Below are 24,498 nucleotides of genomic sequence, written 5' to 3'. Positions count from 1 at the left end.
CTGCCCACTTTGGCCTCCCAAAGTGCTGGGATTACAGGCATGAGCCACCGTGCCCAGACTGGAGATATTTTTTGATCTACTGATTGGTGATCTTTCCTGTAATTTTGCTTGACAATGAATGTAACAAAATAATGCCAAAATTATTTTTCATGAAAACATACTAGAAACTAGTATTTTAAAACTTTATTACATATAACACGCATTTGATACCCACTTTTGCAAAAAGTCAGATACTGGATTTTAGAAATAGTGTTCTTCGTTCTTTTCTAAGTGCAATAACATAGATTTCTGAGAAGTGTATAAAGCATTCATTATCCATGCCTCATACTCAAGTCTATACTCAATCTCAATACAGCATATATTTGATCATATATAAGGAGTACACAAAATAAGGCTATTTCTTCTCTTAAAAAGTATAACATGTACAATTATAAATATTGAATATGATTTTTAAAAGTTCAGAGTAACTTGTAAATGTAGTATTGTTGAAACTTCTGAAGTAGTGAAGTTTAAATTTCATTTTCAAGTAACAGTGATAAAAAATTTAAAATTTACTGAAATTTAGTTATAACTTGACACATTTATTTCTAAGCTATATAAATTAGCTCACAAATGTCTGAAACTAACACTACAGCTGAAAATCCATTGTTAAGTCTGCAATAGATAAAAATAAAATAAAGCAGTACTGCATAAACATAGATAAATAGAATCAAGCCAGTTAAAACTAAACAAGAGTTTATAATTTATTTTAAATTTTGGTGTTAGATGGTATAGTACGTCTTCAATCTGCTCCTCACTTTAAAAAGCCACTGAGATAGCGAAAGGGTTAAAAAAAGAATATGCGTATGGTGGAGAAGATGAAGAAAGCAAAGCTGGTGGATAAAAAGAAATCTTCATGTATTACATGAAGGAAGGAGGAAGGAAAAAAAGCAAAGAATAAGGAACTGCTCCTCCTGGCCTGCTAACTGCCTGCTAAACCAACAGGATAGAAATAAAATGAAAAGGGAGATTCTCTAAAGTGAGTCTGAGTCAAACTCAAACTATAAAGACCAAGAACTCTGGATGACAGTGTGATTCTACATTTCTGAACAAATATGAGTTCATTTATCACTACCAAAGCGACAGGTTCCTACACTCACTTTGATTAAGTATTTTCTAATCAGTTCTATAGGGTACAGTAGAGATAAAATGGTATAGTGGAGGAAATTACTGTTAGAAGACTTACATTCTAGTTGAAGCTCTGCCACTTATTATTGTTGCCTTGAATAAGTAATTTAACCTCTACTAGTTAGATTACTAGATGAATTAGTTAATCTTTATAAGGTACTTTGAGCTTTTGAGCAATATTATTCCATTGAGAGTTAAGAGTATTTTAATGAGTTATTGTTTAAAAAAAACTACCTACATGAATAAATACATCACATATGCATACACATACATTATTTTAGGGAACTAAGTTTCCCAAAATATGATTTATAAAAGCATATCAGTTATTTGTATATAAATGAATGTTTCTATAGTGCTAAAACCATTTTATCCTCTTGCCAGTTTACTATACTTTTTATTTACAGTAATAATTACTATGTAAATTCATCCTTTATCTTAAAAAGTATATTAAGTATCTATCAATCAACTGATCAAATGATTTTTAAAAGTTCAGAGTAACTATCTATATTGTCTGCCAGCCTGCCTGGTCTTAGCCCAAATTATTCATTAAATACTAATATCACATATGAAATACAGAGTCTCAAACAATAATGAATCATTATAGTGACAAATAATCAATGTTCAAAATGGAAAAGTTTCAAGGATTCTATGACTAAATCCAAAATGACCAACAGATCATCTCAGTTCACTCACATGCTCCTGAAAGTTGGGAATGTCCTTATCAACTAAACACCCTATGTACAGGCAGTGAAAGCAGTGAATTTTTGTTGTTATTGTCAGCAGTGCATGCTGAACACTGGTTCTAGCATGGGCATCCACTTGATTTTACTTACTATTTTGATCAATCACAGCCTAGCCCATACTGAGGGGGAGTACCTTCAGGACTGTTTCTGTCCTCTTGCTTTTCACAACACCAAAAGATATGCAAAAAGACCAGTTGAAAGGGGAAAGTAACTTTTTAAAAATTATTATACTTTAAATTCTAGGGTACAGGTGCACAACGTGCCGGTTTGTTACATAGGTATACATCTGCCATGTTGGTTTGCTGCACCCATTTACTTGTCATTTACATTAGGTATTTCTCCTAATGCTATCCCTCCCCCACCCCCACCCCATGACAGGGCCTGGGGTGTGATGTTTCCTGCCCTGTGTCCAAGTGTTCTCAATGTTCAATTCCCGCCTATGAGTGAGAACATGCAGTGTTTGGTTTTCTGTCCTTGCAATAGTTTGCTCAGAATGACGGTTTTCAGCTGCATCCATATCCCTACAAAGGACATGAATTCATCCGTTTTTATGGCTGCATAGTATTGCATGGTGTATATGTGCCACATTTTCTTAATCTAGTCTATCATTGATGGACATTTGTGTTGGTTCCAAGTTTTTGCTATTGTGAATAGTGCCACAATAAACATACGTGTGCATGTGTCTTTATACTAGCATGATTTATAATCCTTTGGGTATACACTCAGTATGGGATCGGTGGGCCAAATCGTATTTCTAGTTCTAGATCATTCAGGATGCACCACACTGTCTTCCACAATGGTTGAACTAGTTTACACTCCCACCAACAGCGTAAAAGCATTCCTGTTACTCCACATCCTCTCCAGTATCTGTTTCTTCCTGACTTTTTAATGACTGCCATTCTGACGGGTGTGAGATGGTATCTCATTGTGGTTTTGATTTGCATTTCTCTCATGACCAGTGATGACGAACATTTTTTCATGTGTCTGTTGACTGCATAAATGTCTTCTTTTGAGAAGTCTCTGTTCATATCCTTTGCCCACTTTTTGATGGGGTTGTTTATTTCTTGTAAATTTGTTTAAGCTCTTTGTAGATTCTGGATATTAGCCCTTTGTCAGATGGGTAGATTGCAAAAATTTTTTTCCCATTCTGTAGGTTGGCTGTTCACTCTGAGGGTAGTTTCTTTTGCTGTGCAGCAGCTCTTTAGTTTAATTAGATCCCATTTTCCTATTTTGGCTTTTGTTGCCATTGTTTTCATCATGAAGTCCTTGTCCATGCTTATGTCCTAAATGATACTGCCTAGGTTTTCTTCTAGGGTTTTTACGGTTTTAGGTCTAACATTTAAGTCTTTAATCTATCTTGAATTAATTCTTGTATAAGGTGTAAGGAAGGGATCCAGTTTCAGCTTTCTACATTTGCCTAGCCAATTTTCCCAGTACCATTTATTAAACAGGGAATCCTTACTCCATTTCTTGTTTTTTTCAGGTCTGTCAAAGATCAGATGGTTGTAGATGTGTGGTGTTATTTCTGAGGCCTCTGTTCTGTTCCATCCGTTTAGATATCTGTTTTGACACCAGTACCGTACTGTTTTGGTTACTGTAGCCTTGTAGTCTAGTTTGAAATCAGGTAGTGTGATGCTTCTAGCTTTGTTCTTTTGGCTTAGGATTGTCTTGGCAATGTGGGCTCTTTTTTGGTTCCATATAAATTTTAAAGTAGTTTTTTCCAATTCTGTGAAGAAAGTCATTGGTACCTTGATGGGGATGGCATTGAATCTATAAATTACCATGGGCAGTATGGCCATTTTCATGATATTGATTCTTCCTATCCACGAACATGAAATGTTCTCCCATTTATGTCCTCTTTTATTTCGTTGAACAGTGGTGTGTAGTTCTCCTTGAAGAGGTCCTTCACATCCCTTGTAAGTTGGATTCCTAGGTTATTTTATTCTCTTTGTAGCAATTGTGAATGGGAGTTTGCTCATGATTTGGCTCTGTTTGTCTGTTATTGGTGTATAGGAATGCTTGTGATTTTGCACACTGATTTTGTATCCTGAGAATTTGCTGAAGTTCCTTGTCAGCTTAAGGAGATTTTGGGCTGAGACAATGGGGTTTTCTAAATATACAATCACGTCACCTGCAAACAGGGACAATTTGACTTCCTCTTTTCCTAATTGAATACCCTTTATTTGTTTCTCCTGCCTGACTGCCCTGGCCAGAACTTCCAACACTATGTTGAATAGGAGTGGTGAGAGAGGGCATCCCTGTCTTGTGCCAGTTTTCAAAGGGAATACTTCCAGTTTTTGCCCATTCAGTATGATATTGGTGTGGGTCTGTCATAAATAGCTCTTATTATTTTGAGATATGTTCCATCAAAACCTAGTTTATTGATAGTTTTTAGCATGAAGGGCTGTGGAATTTTGTCGAAGGCCCTTTCTGCATCTATTGAGATAATCATGTGGTTTTTGTCATTGGTTCTGTTTATGTGATGGATTCTGTTTATTGATATGCATATGTTGAACCAGCCTTGCATCCCAGGGACGAAGCCAACTTGATCGTGATGGATAAGCTTTTTGACGTGCTGATGAATTTGGTTTGCCAGTATTTTACTGAGGACTTTTGCATCGATGTTCATCAGGGATATTGGTCTAAAATTCTCTTTTTTTGTTGTGTCTCTGCCAGGCTTTGGTATCACGATGATGCTGGCCTCATAAAATGAGTTAGGGAGGATTCCCTCTCTTTCTATTGATTGGAATAGTTTCAGAAGGTTGGTACCAGCTCCTCTTTTTACCTCTGGTAGAATTCGGCTGTGAATCCGTCTGGTCCTGAACTTTTTTTTGGTTGGTAGGCTACTAATTCTGCCTCAATTTCAGAGCCTGTTATTGGTCTATTCAGAGATTCAACTTCCTCCTGGTTTAGTCTTAGGAGGGTGTATGTGTCCAGGAATTTATCCATTTCTTCCAGGTTTTGTAGATTATTTGCATAGAGGTGTTTGTAGTATTCTCTGATGGTAGTTTGTATTTCTGTGGGATCAGTGATGATGTCCCCTTTATCTTTTTTTTATTGTGTCTATTTGATTCTTCTCTCTTTTCTTATTGGTCTTGCTAGCGGTCTATCAATTTTGTTGATCTTTTCAAAATACCAGCTCCTGGATTCATTGATTTTTTGAAGGGTTTTTTTGTGTCTCTATCTCCTTCAGTTCTGCTCTTAGTTATTTCTTGCCTTCTGCTAGCTTTTGAATTTGTTTGCTCTTGCTTTTCTAGTTCTTTGAATTGTGATGCTAGGGTGTCAATTTTAGATCTTTCCTGCCTTCTTTTGTGGGCATTTAGTGCTATAAATTTCCCTCTATACACTGCTTTAAATGTGTACCAGAGATTCTGGCACATTATGTCTTTGTTCTCATTGGTTTCAAAGAACGTCTTTTTTTTTTTTTTTTTTTTTTTTGAGACGGAGTCTCGCTCTGCCATCCAGGCTGGAGTGCAGTGGCCGGATCTCAGCTCACTGCAAGCTCCGCCTCCCGGGTTCACGCCATTCTCCTGCCTCAGCCTCCCGAGTAGCTGGGACTACAGGCGCCCGCCACCTCGCCCGGCTAGTTTTTTTCTGTATTTTTTAGTAGAGACGGGGTTTCACCGTGTCGGCCAGGATGGTCTCGATCTCCTGACCTCGTGATCCGCCCGTCTCGGCCTCCCAAAGTGCTGGGATTACAGGCCTGAGCCACCGCGCCCGGCCTAAAGAACATCTTTATTTCTGCCTTCATTTCATTATTTACCCCGTAGTCATTCAGGAGCAGGAGTCATCCATGTAGTTGTGCAGTTTTGAATGAGTTTCTTAATCCTGAGTTCTAATTTGATTCCATTGTGGTCTGAGAAATCACATTGTTGTGATTTCTGTTCTTTTACATTTGCTGAGGAGTGCTTTACTTCCAACTATGTGATCAGTTTTGGAATAAGTGTGATGTGGTGCTGAGAAGAATATATATTCTGTTGATTTGGGGTGGAGAGTTCTGTAGATGTCTATTAGGTCTGCTTGGTGCAGAGCTGAGTTCAAGTCCTGGATATCCTTGTTAACCTTCTGTCTCGTTGATCTGTCTAATATTGACAGTGGGGTGTTAAAATCTCCCATTATTATTGTGTGGGTGTCTAAGTCTCTTTGTAGGTCTCCAAGGACTTGCTTTATGAATCTAGGTGCTGCTGTATTGTGTGCATACATATTTAGGATAGTTAGCTCTTCTTGTTGAATTGATCCCTTTATCATTATGTAATGGCCTTCTTTGTCTCATTTGATCTTTGTTGGTTTAAAGTCTGTTTTATCAGAGACCAGGACTGCAACCGCTGCTTTTTTTTGCCTTCCATTTGCTTGGTAGATCTTCCTCCATCCCTTTATTTTGAGCCTATGTGTGTCTCTGCATGTGAGATGGGTCTCCTGAATATAGCACACTGATGGGTCTTGACTCTTTATCCAATTTGCCAGTCCATGTCTTTTAATTGGGGCATTTAGCCCATTTACATTTAAGGTTAATATTGTTATGTGTGAATCTGATCCTGTCATTATGATGTTAGCTGGTTATTTTGCCTGTTAGTTGATGCAGTTTCTTCCTAGCATCGATGGTCTTGACAATGCGGCATGTTTTTGCAGTGGCTGGTACCGGTTGTTCCTTTCCATGTTTAGTGCTTCCTTCAGGAGCTCTTGTAAGGCAGGCCTGGTGGTAGCAAAATCTCTCAGCATTTGCTTGCTGTAAAGGATTTTATTTCTCCTTCACTTATGAAGCTTAGTTTGGCTGGATATGAAATTCTGGGTTGAAATTTCTTTAAGAATGTTGAATTATTGGCCCCCCACTCTCTTTTGGCTTGTAGAGTTTCTGCTGAGAGATCTGCTGTTAGTCTGATGGGCTTCCCTTTGTGGGTACCCTGACCTTTCTCTCTGGCTGTCCTTAACATTTTTTCATTCATTTCAACCTTGGTGAATCCGACAATTATGTCTTGAACTTGCTCTTCTCGAGGAGTATCTTTGTGGCGTTCTCTGTATTTCCTGAATTTGAATGTTGGCCTGCCTTGCTAGGTTGGGGAAGTTCTCCTGGATAATATCCTGAAGAGTGTTTTCCAACTTGGTTCCATTCTCCCCATCACTTTCAGGTACAACAATCAAACACAGATTTAGTGTTTTCACCTAATCCCATATTTCTTGGAGGCTTTGTTTGTTTCTTTTTACTCTTTTTTCTCTAAACTTCTCTTCTTGCTTTATTTCATTAATTTGATCTTCAATCACTGATACTCTTTCTTCCAGTCGATCAAATCAGCTACCAAAGCTTGTGCATGCATCACGTAGTTCTCGTGCCATGTTTTTCAGCTCCATCAGGTCATTTAAGGTCTTCTCTACACTGTTTATTCTAGTTAGCCATTCATCTAATCTTTCTTCAAGGTTTTCAGCTTCCTTGCGATGGGTCAAACATCCTCCTTTAGCTCAGAGGAGTTTGTTATCACCGACCTTCTGAAGCCTACTTCTGTCAGCTCGTCAAAGTCATTCTCCATCCAGCTTTGTTCCGTTGCTGGTGAGGAGCTGCGATCCTTTAGAGGAGAAGAGGCTCTCTCGTTTTTAGAATTTTCAGCTTTTCTGCTCTGGTTTCTCCCCATCTTTGTGGTTTTATCTACCTTTGGTCTTTGATGTTGATGACCTACAGATGGGGTTTTGGTGTGGATGTCCTTTTTGTTGATGTTGATGCTATTCCTTTCTGTTTGTTAGTTTTCCTTCTAACAGTCAGGTCCCTCAGCTGCAGGTCTGTCGGAGTTTGCTGGAGGTCCACTCCAGACAAGCGGAGGCTGCAGAACAGCAAATATTGCTGCCTGATCCTTCCTCTGGAAGCTTCGTCCCAGAGGGGCACCTGCCTGTATGAGGTGTCAGTCAGCCCCTACTGGGGTGTCTCCCAGTTAGGCTACACAGGAGTCAGGGACCCATTTGAGGAGGCAGTCTGTCCATTCTCCGAGGTCAACACAGTGCTGGGAGAGAATCATTGCTCTTTTCAGAGCTGTCAGACAGGGATGTTTAAGTCTGCAGAAGTTTCTTCTGCCTTTTGTTCACCTATGCCCTGCCCGCAGAGGTGGATACTACAGAGACAGCCTGCTTTGCTACCCAGGTCACTTTGTTTACCTACTCAAGGCTCAGCAATGGCAGACGCCCCTCCCCCTGCCAGGCTGCTGCCTGGCAGGTCGATCTCAGACTACTGCAGTAGCAGTAAGCAAGGCTCCATGGGCTTGGGATCTGCCTAGCCAGGTGAGGAATATAATCTCCTGGTGTGCCGTTTGCTGAGACCATTGGAAAAGCACAGTATTTGGGCGGAACTGTCCCATTTATCCAGCTGCCATCTGTCAGCCTTCCCTTGGCTAGGAAAGGGAAATCCCCCGACCCCTTGAGCTTCCTGGGGGAGGCAATGCCCCGCCCTGCTTCTGCTCACCCTCCATGGGCTGCACCCACTGTCCAACCAGTCCCAATGAGAGGAACCAGGTACCTTGGTTGGAAATGCAGAAATCACCCGTTTTCTGTGTCGATCATGTTGGGAGCTGCAGACTGGAGCTGTTTCTATTCGGCCATCTTGGAATGGCATAACTTTTTATTTGAATATAAGCTATGATCATCTAAACAGGTAGACCATTAACTTTCCTGTCTCTTTGCTACCACGAAATCCTCAGAGGTATTAATTTATTAAGTGGTATCCTATGGGCCTTTGGATGGTTTAATGATCTTCCCAGTCCAAGTATAACTTTTAAAAAATTAAAAAGATGATTCTCATACAAATTAATGATGGGTCAAAAATTTAATAACTCATTGATGAGGAAACTACTAAGAAGATAAAGCTGGTTCAAAGCACATTTTGAGAAACTGGTCATTTACAGGTATTTGGAAAGGACAGTTAGAACAAAACAGGTTAGGTACAAATGTGCTACAGAGCAAGAAAAACCATAGCTTTGGGGCTATTTCTTCTACCACACACAATCTATAAATTAACATGTCCACAGAGTTTGGAACCTTTAATCAATAGTAAACAGAGAATCAAACAAAGGTCCATTCCCTAAATAAATAATTATTGATGAGCCTGTTAAAAACAATGCTTCATTATGACCCTGCAATGACATGCTGTTCTCTCAGACCTTATTTGCCTAATTCCAAGTTTTGAAAGGTCTTTCTTAACATCTCTTACACTTAGAAAGTAGCTGCTATACCAGCATATCATATAGCAAATATAATAATCAGGCAGTTAATTTACTTTTAGGAAAAAAACATATTGAGAGATCAGCTTGTTATATAGTTTTAAAGAAGGCAACGTTTTTTCAGCTACTAATGTATCAGAATACTATACATTGGGAAATTCAATTTGTCCAGTTACAAACGTGACAGTGTCATAAAAATCTGGTATTATAAATTTTAAAATCATGATAAAGACTGATCTATACCTAAATGGAGATATTATTCTCATTTTAAAATATGTTCAAGGAAATTTGCTGTATTTTAAATAATTATTTAAAACTGAACTGAGATAAGAAATGAACTGCTTACTTCCAAAAATCAGTGAGCTTGTCATTAATCTGTACTTTAGGATTTTGGTTGCCATAACAACATGATACAACTTTCTCATTACCATAAACCCAGCATTTCCAAAAATAGATTATTTCAACATCAGGTTCTGTGATCACTAAAGTTAAGTTTTATTTTAGCACCACAGTTAAGAGTGCAATCAAATGTGCCACAGGAGAAAAAAAGCCGTTAAGCCTAAAAGCCCAAGTAGAAAAGATGATAATATCCTTATGAATAACAGATTAGTTAAAATTCTGATTTTTCTTTATCACCATATAAACATAAGAAATGTCACAATGGGTCAAGACAATTTTTCATCCCAGGTTAGCTATCTGTCTACAAGTGAAATTTAAGTATATTTTTCATGAGGCCAAGCTACGTATTTCACATGTCATCTATCATCACATATGCCAGACATCTATGAGCATCTTTCAAAAATAATAAAATAATCTCAACACAGAAAGAGCTAATAAAATACAGTATAGTCTAGTGTTGAAGAGAATAGGGTCTAGAATCAGAAATACTGGATTTAAATCATGGCTCTACTTCTTACTAATTTTTGACCTTGATTCAATTACTTAATCTTTCTCCACAATATCCTCTTTTAAATTCATCGAAAGAATTGAACTAAGCAATCTATTATTAAAGGATCACTCTGAGTGTTCAGTTTAGGCTGTAGGGCTTGGGTGGATGGTGGTGGAGAGGGCAAGTGTAAAAATGGAAGAGTTCAGAGGTTAATGTGATAAACCAGGCACAGATGATGCCACCTTCGGCTGGAGTGCTAATTGTGGAGATGTTCAAAAGTATGAGTCCTCTCTCATATACTTTTTCTTATATATATATATTTAATGAAATAATTCCATGAGAAGTTTGATTAATGTTGGAATTATTTACAGATTAACCTGTTACACTAGTGAATTTTCCAGTCTATGAACAGAGTATGCCTATTTAGTCAGACCTTTTAGAATTTTCAACAAATTTTTATAAGTTTCATTATGTAATTTTCCATATATATTATCAAATTTATTCCTAGGAAACAATCCTGTGACTTTTATAATAAAGTCTTTTACTTTTCACTGTTATAATTAGATATTGCTGTTATACAGAAAAGGTACTAATTTTTGTATGTTAATTTTGAATCTTGTCAAGTAACAACTCTATTTTAGTTCTATTAGTTTATTAATTGTTTGCCTTTTTTGTTTTTGGTACAGACATTTGAAATTAACACGTTTTATTAATTCTTTTCAATATTTATGACTCAATTCATTACAATGGCTAGAAGCTCCAAAGTAAATAGATGTGACAGTAAGTATGCATATCTTGTTTTGAACTTCAATGAAAAGGTTTCTAATGTTTCATCATTAACTATTATGTTTGCTGTAGATTTTCAATATTCCAACATAGTGTAATGGTACTCTTCTCTAACTGGTTTATGTAGTTAATTCAAGTCAGATTTTTCTTTGTATCCTTTGGCTATGGTGTTTCCTCTCTCGATGCAATGGCATGTTTGATTTTTTTAAATGATTTTTTATATCTTGCAGGCTTTTTATCTAAGACCTACTTAAGCATGACTTTTATCACTATAAAACATTCCCCTTTGACCTTTTAGTGACTTACACCCTGAATTCAATTTCGCCTGTTAATATTGCAACTCCTTCTTTCTTTGTATGCCGCTTTGTTGTAAACGGTCTCTTGTAAAGGGCATATAGGTAAACTGGCTGTTTTTTTTTTTTTTTTTTTTAAATCTCAACTGACACGCTTGTATGTTAAAATAGGGTAACTTAAGTTATCCACATTCATTGTAAAAACTGATTTAGCTTGCAATTTATAAAGAAAAACTTGCTATGACTTTTCTAGTTCTTGCTATGAACTTTCTAGAACTAGAAATATCTAGTTTGAGTTCTTAAGTTCATCTGCTTAGGATTTCTTATTTCCTTTTTTGCTCATTCTTACATTAATTTCATGAATGTTTCATCCGTACCTAAAAACAATGTGTATTTTCTATAGTTTGTGTGTAGTATTTTTTTTTTTTTTTTTTTTGAGACGGAGTCTCACTCTGTCGCCCAGGCTGGAGTGCAGTGGCACAATCTCGGCTCACTGCAAGCTCCGCTCCACCTCCCGGGTTCACACCATTCTCCTGCCTCAGCTTCCCAATAGCTGGGACTACAGGCGCACGCCACCACGCCCGGCTTAATTTTTTGTAATTTTAGTAGAGACGGGGTTTCACCATGTTAGCCAGGATGGTCTCGAACTCCTGACCTTGTGATCCACCTGCCTCGGCCTCCCAAAGTGCTGGGATTACAGACGTGAGCCACCACGCCCGGCCAGTATTTTAAATATTTCTATTAGGTAAAGATTGGTAGTACTGTTCAACTATGAAGCATCATGTTAATGTCCTATTTTTTTGTATCAATTACTGAGAGGAGTTATGTTGAAATATCTAACTATATTTCTTGATATAGCTATTCCTCATCAATTCTGTAAGCTTATATTTCATGTTATTTGCAGCTCTGCTATTAAATGCACATATATACTATTATACTTTCTTCATGTATTAACCCTATTATATTATAAAATGTCACACTTTATCTCTGGTATTATTATCTGTCTGTAGTCTAATTTTTCTGAGAGTAATATAGCTATTCCAGCTTTATGATTAGTGCTTGCATGGTATATCTTTTGCCATCCTTTTAAACTATCTCTGCCTTTATATTTAAAATGAATTTTTTTATAGATAGCAGATAGTTGTATCAGGCTTTTTCATCCAACCTAATAATTTTGTCTTTTAGTTCGACTGTGTAGTACTTTTACATTTATTACAGTTACTTATTAGGCTGTAATTAAGTCTATCTTCCTGCTACTTGTTTCACACTTGTCTCATTTGTTCTTTTACCCTCCCTTTGCACCTTCTTTTGATAAAATTACTTTTTAAAAATTCTATTTGATCTTATCTATTGGTATGTTAAATAACTTTGTTTGTTTTAATGATTGTGGGAAGGTTTACAATCTACCTCCAATCAATATTATACATTGCATGGATAACTTAATATCCTTACAATATTACAACACCAAACTTCCACTTCCCTCCCACTGCATCTTTTGCACTTTTGTTGTCATATGTTTTATTACTATGTGTTAAAAATTCCACTATTAGGAGCAAGATGAGCAAATAGAAGCCTCCAGTGATCGTCCCCCAAGCAGGAACGCCAAATTGAACAACAATCCAAACAAAAAATCACCTTCCTAAGAACCAAAAATCAGGTAAGCAATCATAGTACTTGGTTTCAACATAATATTAAGGAAAGAGGCACTAAACAGGATAAGAAAGATAGTCTTGAATTGCTACACTGTCCTTCCCCTAATCCCTGGCACTGGCAGCATGGCATGGAGAGATAATTTATGCACTTGTGGAAGGGAATAAAAAGAGTGATTGCGGGACTTAGCAATGGAATTTAGTGCTGCCTTGTCACAGCAGAACGCAACACCAGGCAGAAGTCAGCCAGCATCCCGAGAGGGAGCATTGAGACCAGCACTGGTCAGAAGGGAAGCCTCCATCCCAGCAGTCAGAACCAGAGTTCTGGCAAGCCCCACCAGCATGGGATAAGGTGCTCTGGGATCTGAAATAAACTGAAGGGCAAGTTTCGGGCCATAAGGGCTGTAATTCGTGGGCAAGCTTCTGTGCTGTGCTGGGCTTAGAGCCAGTGGACTTGGGGTGCATGCGGCCTAGTGAGACACCAGCTAGGGCAGCCAAGGGAGTACTTGTATCACTCCTCCTGCAACCCCAGGCGATGCAGCTCATAGCTCTGGAAGAGAGCTTCTGCTTGAGAGAGAAGAATGAGAAGGACTTTGTTTTGTATCTTGGATGCCAGCTCAGCCACCTCAGAACAGAACACCAGATATAACAGATTCCTAAGGTTCCTGACTCCAGGCCCTGCGTTCCAGACAGCTTCTCTGGACCCACCCAGAGACAAGGGAAACTCATTGCCCTGAAGGGAAGGACACAAGCCTCGCTGATTCATCACTTGCAGACTGCAGAGCCCTTGGGCCTTGAGGGAACATGGGCAGTAGCCATACAGTGATCCCTGTGGACCTTAGGCAAGACCCAGTACTATGCTTGCTTTGGATCTCACCCAGCACAGTCCCAGTGGTGGTGCCACAAAGAGGCATGTATCACCACTCCCCCAGCTCCAAGGCAGCTCAGTACAGACAGGGAGAATCTATTTGCTTGGTGGAAATTAAGGGAAGAGAACAAGAGTCTACGTCTAGTAATCCAGGAAGTTCTCCTGGATCTCACCCAAGAACACCAATGTAGTACCTCATTGAGTCTGCAAGAGCCATAGGGCTTGGGGTGTTCCCTAATGTAGATATGGCTGCAGTGACCAAAGACTTAATTCACAACACCCAAGTCCCCTTGAATACTTGGAAAGCCTTCATAAGAAGGACAGGTACAAGGCCCAGACTGTGAAGACTATAATGCCCACCTCATCAATGCCCAGACACTGATGAACATCTACAAGCATCAAGACCATCCAGGAAAACATGACCTCACCAAACGAATTAAACAATGCACCAGTGACCAACCCAGAGTGACAGACATATGTGACCTTTCAGACAGAGAAACCAAAATAGTTGTGCCGAGGAAGTGCAAAGAAATTCAAGATAACACAAAGAAGAGATTCAGAATCTTGTTTTTTGTTTTTCTGAAACAGAGTTTCACTCTCGTTACCCAGGCTGGAGTGCAATGGTGCAATCTCAGCTCACTGCAACCTCCGTCTCCCGGGTTCAAGCTATTCTCCTGCCTCAGCCTCCCGAGTAGCTGGGATTACAGGCAGGCACCACCATGCCTGGCTAATTTTGTATTTTTAGTAGAGATGGGTTTCTCCATGTTGGTTAGTCTGGTCTTGAACTCCTGACCTCACGTGATCCACCTGCCTTGGCCTCCCAAAGTGCTGAGATTATAGGCATGAGTCACCGTGCCCGGCCGAAATTCAGAACCTTATCAGATAACTTTAACAAAGAGCCTGAAATAATAAAAAAGAATCAAACAGAAAGTCCAAAGCTGAAAAACACAAGTGACATGCTAAAGAATGCATCAGAGTCTCTTAGTTGCAGAATTAATCAAACAGAAGAAAGAACTACTGAGATTAAAGACAGGATATTTGAAAATACACAGTAAGAGGAGACAAAAGAAAAAGGAATTAAAAAAAATGAAGCACACATACAAGATCTAGAAAATAGCCTCAAGGGAGCAAATCCAAGAGTTGCTGGCCTTAAATGAGGAGGCAGAGAGAGATTAGAGTAGAAAGTTTATTCGAAGGGATAATAGAGAACTTCCCAAACCTAGAGAAAGATACCAATATTCAAGTACAAGAAGGTTACAGACCACCAAGCAGATGTAATCCAAATAAGGCTATCTCAAGACCTTTAGTAATCAAACTCCCAAAGGCCAAAGAAAAAGAAAGGAATGTAAAAGCAGCAAGAGAAAAGAAACAACTTACAAAGGAGCTCCAATACTTCTGGCAGCAGACTTTTCAGTGGAAACCTTACAGGCCAGGAGAGAGTGGCATGACATAAAGTGCTGAAGGAAAAAAAAAACTTTTATCTGAGAATACCATATCCAGTGAAAAGATCTTATAAACATGAAGGACAAATAAAGGCTTTCCCAGACCAAAAAAACAAAAAACCAACAAAAAAAGGGACTTCATCAACACCACATCTGTCCTACAAGAAATGCTAAAGAGAGTTCTTCAGTGTGAAAGAAAAGGATATTGATGAGCAATAAGAAATCATCTGAAGAAACTAAACACACTGGTATTACTAGGTACATAGAAAAACACAGAAAAATATTGTAAACTGTAACTGTGGTGTGTAAACTACTCATATCTTGAGTAGAAAGAGTAAAAAGATGAACCTATCAAAAATAACTACAATAACATTTCAAGTGACAGACAGTATAATAAGATATAAGCAGAAACAACAAATATAAGAAAGCAGGGCAATGAAGTGGAAGGGTAAAGAGTTTTTTATTAGTTTTCTCTTTGCTTGTTTATTTAAACAATCCATGTTAAGTTGTTGTCAGTTTAAAATAATGGAGTATAAGAAGCTTGGAAGCTTCATGGTAACCTCAAGTCAAAAAACATACAACAGATATACAAAACATAAAAAGCAAGACATTAAAATATACCACCAGAGAAAATCAACTTCACTAAAAGAGAGATAGGAAGGAAGGAAAGAAGGGAATGAAAACCACAGAAGAACAAGAAAGCAAATTTTAAAATGGCAGAGTAAGTCCTTATCAGTAATAACATAATGTAAATGGACTATGGTCTCCAATCAAAAGTCACAGAGTGGTTGAATGGATTAAAAAAAAACAAGACCCAAAGATCTGTTGCCTACAAAAAAAAAATACTTCATCTATAAAGCAGACATAGACTGAAAAAAAGAAAGAAAAAGATACTCCATGCCAGTGGAAACAAACAACAAAATAGGAGTAGCTATACTTATTTATATCAGAAAAAATAAGATTTGAAGGCAAACATAAAAAGAGACAAACAAGTTCAGTATATAATGATAAAGGAGTAAATTCAGCAAGAGGGTATAACAATTGTAAATATACACGCACCCAACATTGGGGCACCCAGGTATACGAAGCATTATTAGAGATAATGAGAGAGATAGGCCCCAAAACAATAATAGCTGGAGGCTTTAACCCTCTACTTTCATCACTGGACAGATTTCCCAGAAAGAAAATTAAAAAAGAAATATTGGACTTAATCTACGCTACGGACCAATTGCAAATGCACCTAATCAATATTTGTAGAGTATTTCATCCAATGGCTGCAGAATAAACATTTTCTCTTCAGCACATAGATCATTCTCAAGCACAGACCATATGTTAGGACACAAAAAAGTCCATAAAAATTTTTTAAAATGAAATTATATCAAGTATCTTCTTTGACCGCAAAGGAATAAAACTAAAAATCATAACAAGAAGAATTTTGGAAACTATACAAACACATGGAAATTTAACAGTATGTTCCTGAATAACCAGTGGGCCAATAAAGAAATTAAGAAGGAAATTAAAAAATTTATTGAAACAACTGAAAGTGGAAACAACATACCAAAACTGATGGGATACAGTAAAAGCAGTAGTAAAAGGAAAGTTTATAGCTGTAAGTGCCTACATAAAAAAGTAGAAAAGCTTCAAATAAACAACCTAATGATACATTTTAAAGAACTAGAAAAGCAAGAGGAAACCAAACCCAAAATTAGTGGAAGAAAATAAATAAAGATCAGAGCATAAATAAATGAAATTGAAACAAAGAAAAGTACAAAAGAGTGATGAAACAAAAGGTGATTTTTTGAAAAGATAGACAAAATTGACAAACCTTTAGCCTGACTAAGAAAAGAACCAGAAGATCCAAATAAATAAAATCAGAGATGAAAAAGGAGACATTACAGCCAGTACCCCAGAAATTCAAAGACGCATTACAGGCTACTATGAGCAACTATAAACTTAGAAGAAATGAATAAATTCCTAGACACATGGAACCTGCCAAGACTGAACCATGAAGAAATTCAAAACCTGAAGAGACCAATAACAAGTAATGAGATCAAAGCCATAATAAAAAGTCTCCCAGCTAAAAAAAGCCAGGAACTGATGGCTTCACTTCTGAATTTTACCAAACACTTAAGGAAGAACTGGCACCAATTCTACTCAAAACACAAGTGACCTGCTAAAGAATGCATCAGAGTCTCTTAGTTGCAGAATTAATCAAACAGAAGAAAGAACTACTGAGATTAAAGACAGGATATTTGAAAATACACAGTAAGAGGAGATAAAAGAAAAAGGAAAAAAAAATAAAGCACACATACAAGATCTAGAAAATAGCCTCAAACTATTCCAAGAAATAGAGGAGAAGGGAATACTTCCACGTTCGTTCTATGAGGCCACCAGTATTACCCTGATATCAAAACCAAAGACAGATTAAGAAAAAAAGAAAAAGCAAAACAAAAATACAGGCCAATATCCCTGATGAACAGTGATGTAAAAATTCTCAAAATAATAGGGAAAAGAATAGAAAAAGAAAATGATCTTAAAGAATTCTTCCTTTTTGGCCAGGCACAGTGGCTCACACCTGTAACCAGCACTTTGGGAGGCCGAGGTGGGTGGATCACGAGGTCAGGAATTTGAGATCAGCTTGGCCAACATGGTGAAACCCCGTCTCTACTAAAAATACAAAAATTAGCCGGGCGCGTTGGCAGGCGCCCATATTCCTACCTACTCAGGAGGCTGAGGCAGGAGAGTTGCTTGAACCCAGGACGCAGAGGTTGCAGTTAGCCAAGATCGCACCACTCTACTCCAGCCTGGGTGACACAGCAAGACTCCGTCTCAAAAAAAAAAGAAAAAAAAAAAAAGAATTCTTCCTTTTTGTACCCATTTCTTACAGTGCATTAAGCTGGGGATAAATCTTCTCTATTTTCATTTATTTCAAAACATTTATTTCACTTTCAGTTTGAAAGATACTTTTTTTCCGATCGATCACTTAAAGTTGACATTGTTTTTATACTTAGCTTTTTAAAGGTGATGATATTCTACTGTGTTCTGGTCTGTGCTGTTTCTAACAAGAAGTCAGTAGTAATGCCATTGTTCCCTGCAAATGTCTTTAAAAATTTATCTCTTTATCACTGGTTTTCAATAATTTGATTATGGTATGATTTGGTATTTAATTTCTTGGGTCTGAGGGTTCCTATTTGCCGTAACATTTAGAAAAAAATTCCCCTTTTATTCAAATTTTTCTGCTTCAATTACACTATGATACCTAATTATACACGTTAGACTGCTTAGTATTATCTCACAATTCTCTAAGACTCCATCTATTTTCCAGCCTTTTAATTTTTTTCTATCTGTGCTTCAGTTTCTATTGTCCTCTCTTCAAGTTAACTGATCTTTCTCTCTGGAGTGTTCAACAGGCCTATGAGACAATCCAGTGAATTTTTCATTTTATATACTGCATTTCTGAGTTCTAAAATTCTAATTTTGTAAAATCCCCTATTTGTTCTCTCAGGGTCATGTTTTCCTTGAAATTCTTGAACATATTTTTAACAGCTTTTTAAAAACACCTTATCTGCTAATTCTGTAAATTTTACCATTTGAAAGTATGTTTCTATTGACTGATTTTTTTTTTTTTCCAGGTTTGGCTCATATTTTCCTGCTTTCCCACTGCAATAGTATTTTATTGCATGCTTAGCATTATAGAGGTTAGCATTATAGACTGCATGCTTAGCATTATAGATGTTGATTGTCTGTAACTGTCATCTTTAAGTATGTTATGTTTTGTTCCGGAAGGCAGTTAATTTAATTACAGATCAAGTGGATCATTTAGAGGCTTGATTTTAAGCTGAATTAGTATGAATATAAAGTTGCTCTGATGGTTAATTTTAAGGGTTAACTTGACCGGATAAAGGATACCTAGTTAGTTGATAAAGCATAATTTCTGGGTGTGTCTGTGAGGGTGTTTCCCCAAGAGATTGGCATGGAAGTTGGGAGACTGAGTGAAGAACATTCCCCATCAATGGGGCGGGCTCCATCCAATCAGCTGAAGGCCTGAATGGAACAAAAAGGTAGAGGAACAGCAAACTGCTCTTTTTCTCTCCTGCAGCTACGATACTCTTTCTTTTCCTTCCCTTGACATAAGAATTCCAGGTTCTCCAGCCTTTAGGGATTAACCCTGCTTTTAAGGTTTGGACTTTCTGAGGTCTCTAAAGCATTCAGGTCACAGCGGTCCAGTAGTTCTTTTCCTGGTTGTTTTTTTTTTTTTTTTTTTTTTTTTAATTTTACCCCAAACTTGCCTTATTTTTGTCTATATGGATATTCCTGATAATACAGGTGAATAAAAGAAGGTAGTTAAAAGAAAAAAAAATATTCAATTTCTCTAAAAAAAATTGCTCCATTATAGGTACATGCTTTATTTCTAACATATTATTTCTATAATGGAGGAAAAACCTTGAATAAAAGCGTTATCAAATCTTATCCACTTTCCCATATGCTCACTTTAGGAAGCATCTGCGTTCTCTTTATTTCTTAAGTTATTATGGAAGTAACTGTGACTCAATAGCAAAGATTCATTGAGAACATTTTATATATGCACAATTGTGGTTTCTATAGTCCAAACTCTATTTTTGTACTGCTATAAGGTGAATATTTGGAGATTTTGTATTGAAAATAGAACAACAAGCTTCAAATTCACTCTAAAGGGAAGACTTCTTTAAAACCATTGTCTTTCTCTAATCCTTTCCTTATTTCCTATACCACCTTGTTTCCTAGCTATTTAAATGTATTCAATACCTTATTCAAAGGCTGAGGTGCTCAATCAAAATCTCTTTGAAAGTCAATCAAACGAAGACAAGACAAGAAAAAGGGAGACATGAGTTACAGGTGTCCCAAAGATATTGTAACTATGAAGATAAACAAAGTTCAGGAGAAGAGAATATGAAAAAAACAAAAACAGATAGTATACGTGCAATTTAAAAATCTGCTTTAGGCCGGGAGTGGTATCAAGCCTGTAACTCCACCACTTTAGGAGGTCAAGGCGGGCAGATAATTTGAGGTCAGGAGTTTGAGACCAGCTTGGCCAACATGGAGAGGACCCATCTCCACTAAAAATGCAAAAATCTGCCAGGTGTGGTGGCATGCACCTGTAGTCCCAGCTACCTGGGAGGCTAAGGCAGGAGAATCACTTGAACCCGGGAGATGGAGGCTGCAATGAGTTGAGATTGTGCCACTGCACTCCGACCTGGGTGACAGTGCCAGACTCTGTCTCAAAAAAAATAAAAAATAAAAATCTCCTTTAATGTTAAATCTTTTTTTTTCTGAGATGGAGTCTTGCTCTGTCACCCAGGCTGGAGTGCAGTGGCGCAATCCCAGCTCCCTGCAACCTCTGCCTCCTGAGTATCTGCCGGGTTCCCTGGCCCGGAGGTTGGGGACCCCTGCTTCACAGCATCTGGGCTATATGTCATCTTTTAAAGTATATTAAAACCTCTCTTCAATCATTATTGCGTTCAAACGATTCTCCTGCCTCAGCCTCCCAAGTAGCTGGGACTACAGGCATGCACCACTACACCCAGCTCATTTTTGTATTTTTTGTAGAGACAGGGTTTCATCATATTGGCCATGCTGGTCTTGAACTCCTGACCTTGTAATCTGCCTGCCTCGACCTCCCAAAGTGCGGGGGTTACAGGTGTTCGGAGACCCACCGCGCCCGGCCTGATGTTAAATCTTAAATGTGTAAAATGCCCTATATTTTCAAAGCAATCCTGATTTTGAAAATAAGTAGCTAAATTTATACTATAATTTCTGTTCGTCTAAACAAATATTGAAAATTATGTTGCAGATCACATTTAATTTTCAAATACTTTGCAAATAACATTTAAAAATATTTCTGAATGAAAACAAAGGAAAATAGGTACTAAGAAATTTCAAATTCTTGTTTGTAGTATTAATACTTATATAAATAATATGCATATCTCAATTTTAAATGTCATTATAAATAGCAAGAATTCATAATAGGATGTTAGGCACATATCATAAAATAATTTTAAAAACTGAATTAAAAATTCACATTTCAAAAACAGTACCAAAACTTTTTCATTTGTCTGATAACAAAATAACAAAGTTTACATTGTAACTGTTAGACAATAGGACAATAAAAGTAAATGAGAAACTAAAATATTCTCAATAATGGAAGACAAACATTTAATTAATTTCAAAAATGATTTAAGCTTAGGAAATTTGACAAGTTTCTGAGGCAAAGAACTCAAATAGATCCGTATACAATACTCAATCCCATCGCTGGTTCAACAGTGTTTTTTAAAACTGTTACCAAGACTAAGAAAGAAAAATAAAATTCTAGAAGAGCCTAAGAATGTATAATTTCGAAATTTTGTGGAATGTTGCCGAACTGCCCTTTGAAAAGATTGTACTAATTTATACTGTCATTAAAAAAGTGTGAAAATGCCCATTTTCTCAGACCTGTTCCATTAGTATGTAATAAATGTTTTATTGTCAGCAGTCTGATAAAGTTCTCATTGCTTCAGTTTGCATTTGTTGGTAATTACCATTTTCTCAGATATTTACTTGCCATTTCCATTACTTCTGTGAGTTGTCCAAATATTCGGGGCCTGTTTTTCTACAATCTGTATTAATTTATAGGATCTTACTACATATTAAGGATAATATATTAAGGATAATTTATCTGTTACATATTTTGCAAATATTTTTCCATATTATTGTTTATATTTTAACTTAGCTTATATTATCTTTTTCTGTAAAAACCTTAAAATGTTACAGAGCCAAATCTGTCCATCTGTTTCCTTTATAGCAGCAGTTCCCAATGTTTTTGGCAGCAGGGACTGGTTTTGTGGAAGACAATTTTTCCATGGACGAGAAGCTGGGGGATGGTTTTGGGATGAAACTGTTCCATCTCATAAGGAGCACACAACCTAGATCCCTCCAGGCACAGTTCACAGTAGGGATCGTGCTCCTAACAGGTGGGGTCCCTTGCCCGGGGGCTGGGGACCCCTGCTTCACAGCATCTGGGCTACATGTCATCTTTTAAAGTACATTAAAATCTCTTTTAAATCATTATATTATGAAAAGAAAAACAATATACTTCACATGTAGTGACACTGTTAACAACATTCAAATATTACGTACTGAGACATGGTTAAGTTAAAAAGCATTACAGGTATTTAGTTAAAAATTTAATAATTTAAGCAGCACATTGGCCGGGCGAGGTGGCTCACGCCTGTAATCCCAGAACTTTGGGAGGCCGAGGTGGGTGGATCACGAGGTCAGGAGTTCGAGACCAGCCTGGCCAATATGGTGAAACTCCATCTCTACTAAAAATACAAAAATTAGCTGGGTGCGTTGGTGGGCGCCTCTAATCCCAGTTACTTGGGAGGCTGAGGCAGGAGAATTGCTTGAACCTGGGAGGCAGAGATGGCACTGAGTCAAGATCACTGCACTCTAGCCTGGGCAACAAGAGCAAGACTCCATCTCAAAAAAAAAAGAAAAAAAAGGACACACATACAAACAACCTGAGTCACAGCATAACAGTTTCTTTGGTAATCTCTTAAGTCTTCAGAATTCTGGTTATGTAAACAGTATAATATCTTTTAGGATAATACAATATAAAGGTCACAGAAAAACACTAAATTCATTTACTCTAGTCACTCACCTAAAATGGAACTTTCCTAAGTCTGTGTCTGAGAAAAAAAAAATGGTCCATTGATTTCCAGCCAATTTTAATTGATACCAAATTCTGCATGGTGAGTTAAAAAGCTGCTTCCTTGCTCTATTTTTTGCTGTAGTTCTATGCTCAAGAACAGAAAATAAGTATATCTCCTCTATAACGTTACATTCTTTTAGATGTCTGAAATGTTTTCTTCAATAGTTCTTTCCTTACTGTACATTTTAATGTAAATATTTGTTCACATGTTTAACTGACCTATTAGTTTATAAGCTCCATGAAAACAGTGCAAATGTCTTTTAAACCTTAACTCCTAGTGCCTGTTACATAGAAAACACTTACTACACTGCTGTTTGAATAGAAAGAAAAAAAACGTGTAGATAATGTTGCCTAATTTCTTACCTAGACAATTTTGCCAATATTTTTCTTAAAATCAAGAAAGATTATATAATCTGTTTCTTCTAATTGTTATATTCTAATATTTTCATGTATGATTCTGTGTCCTGAATACATTCCTGATAAATGATACTGAGTAATTTTATATCTACAGAAAACTACGTTAGATTCAAAATAGTCTATAAATCAGTTCATCTGCATTGCATAATGAATATATTATTGATTTTCCATAACATATTCAACATTATTCTAACATGTTTGTTAACATAAAGGTATTTGGTATTACAGCTACATAGCTTCAATTATATTCAAAGTAATTTTAAAAATCATTTACTAATTAGAGATTTTGGAGTGACGTATAGACATGGAATAAGTACAGACATGTTCAGATCACATCCTTTGGTGTGTTGAGGCAGAAGACAGGTTGAGAACTACAGATTTTCAACGGTAAATCGCCTATTTTTGAAAATAACTTTTTTTCCAAAAAACGTACTTGATATTTAAAAATATGTGAATCTTTACCAACTACTTGGGACCAAAAATACTTACTTCACTGTGGCACTTAGAAGAAAGTTCAGCTGTGGTATTAATAGGTTGTCTGGGGCTGACAGATAACGATCAAACTGAACCTAAATGAAATAGAGAAATACAAAATATAAAGTACATATATGTGCTAACAAACATCTCAAATATAAACATATCTTTTTTTTTTTTTTTTTTTTTTTGAGGCAGAGTCTCACCTTGTCGCCCAGGCTGGACTGCAGTGGCACAATCTCGGCTCACTGCAAGCTCCGCCTCCCGGGTTCACGCCATTCTCCTGCCTCAGCCTCCTGAGTAGCTGGGACTACAGGCGCCCGCCACCGTGCCCAACTAATTTTTTTGTATTTTCAGTAGAGACGGGGTTTCACTGTGTTAGCCAGGATGGTCTCGATCTCCTGACCTTGTGATCCGCCCGCCTCGGCCTCCCAAAGTGCTGGGATTACAGGCGTGAGCCACCACACCCAGCCAAACATATCTTTTAAGAATTAAATACTTGAGAAAAATTCCATACTCCAAATAACTAGATTGTTGTGTTCAAACTGTGTAGTATTTCGTAAACATTCTACCTAAAACTCCCTAAAACTGTCAAATCTGTAATATAGTCAATATTAGCAATATTTACTTTTAAAATCCTGAATCTAAACCATTCATTTTAGTCTTCCTCATAAAGCTTTTAAGTAATAATATTAAAAAGTAAAGTCATCAGGTTTCAGGTCTACCTGTTTCTTGATTTTACTATATTTATTCATTTGTTCATTAATCCATTCATTAGTTCAACTAATACCTACCATTGAAAAGGTACTATATTAAGTAATGGAAGTATTAAAACGAGCAAAAAAAAG

At 37.1% G+C, this 24,498-nt stretch overlaps 1 protein-coding gene across 2 annotated transcripts in view; it reads right to left on the bottom strand.

The window, feature by feature from the left end:
• Positions 1-24,498, bottom strand: part of COG6 (component of oligomeric golgi complex 6) — a 102,574-nt gene that overhangs the window by 4,515 nt on the left and 73,561 nt on the right. For both annotated transcript variants that reach the window (XM_025364607.1, XM_025364606.1), the window contains one exon: positions 23,666-23,745. In XM_025364607.1, the coding sequence (XP_025220392.1) occupies positions 23,666-23,745 (80 nt within the window). The remainder of the gene's footprint in view (positions 1-23,665; positions 23,746-24,498) is intronic.

This window comes from Theropithecus gelada, chromosome 17 (genome assembly GCF_003255815.1).
Source record: "Theropithecus gelada isolate Dixy chromosome 17, Tgel_1.0, whole genome shotgun sequence".
NCBI classification, from domain to species: domain Eukaryota; kingdom Metazoa; phylum Chordata; class Mammalia; order Primates; family Cercopithecidae; genus Theropithecus; species Theropithecus gelada.
This window is presented reverse-complemented; position numbering and strand designations above follow the sequence as displayed.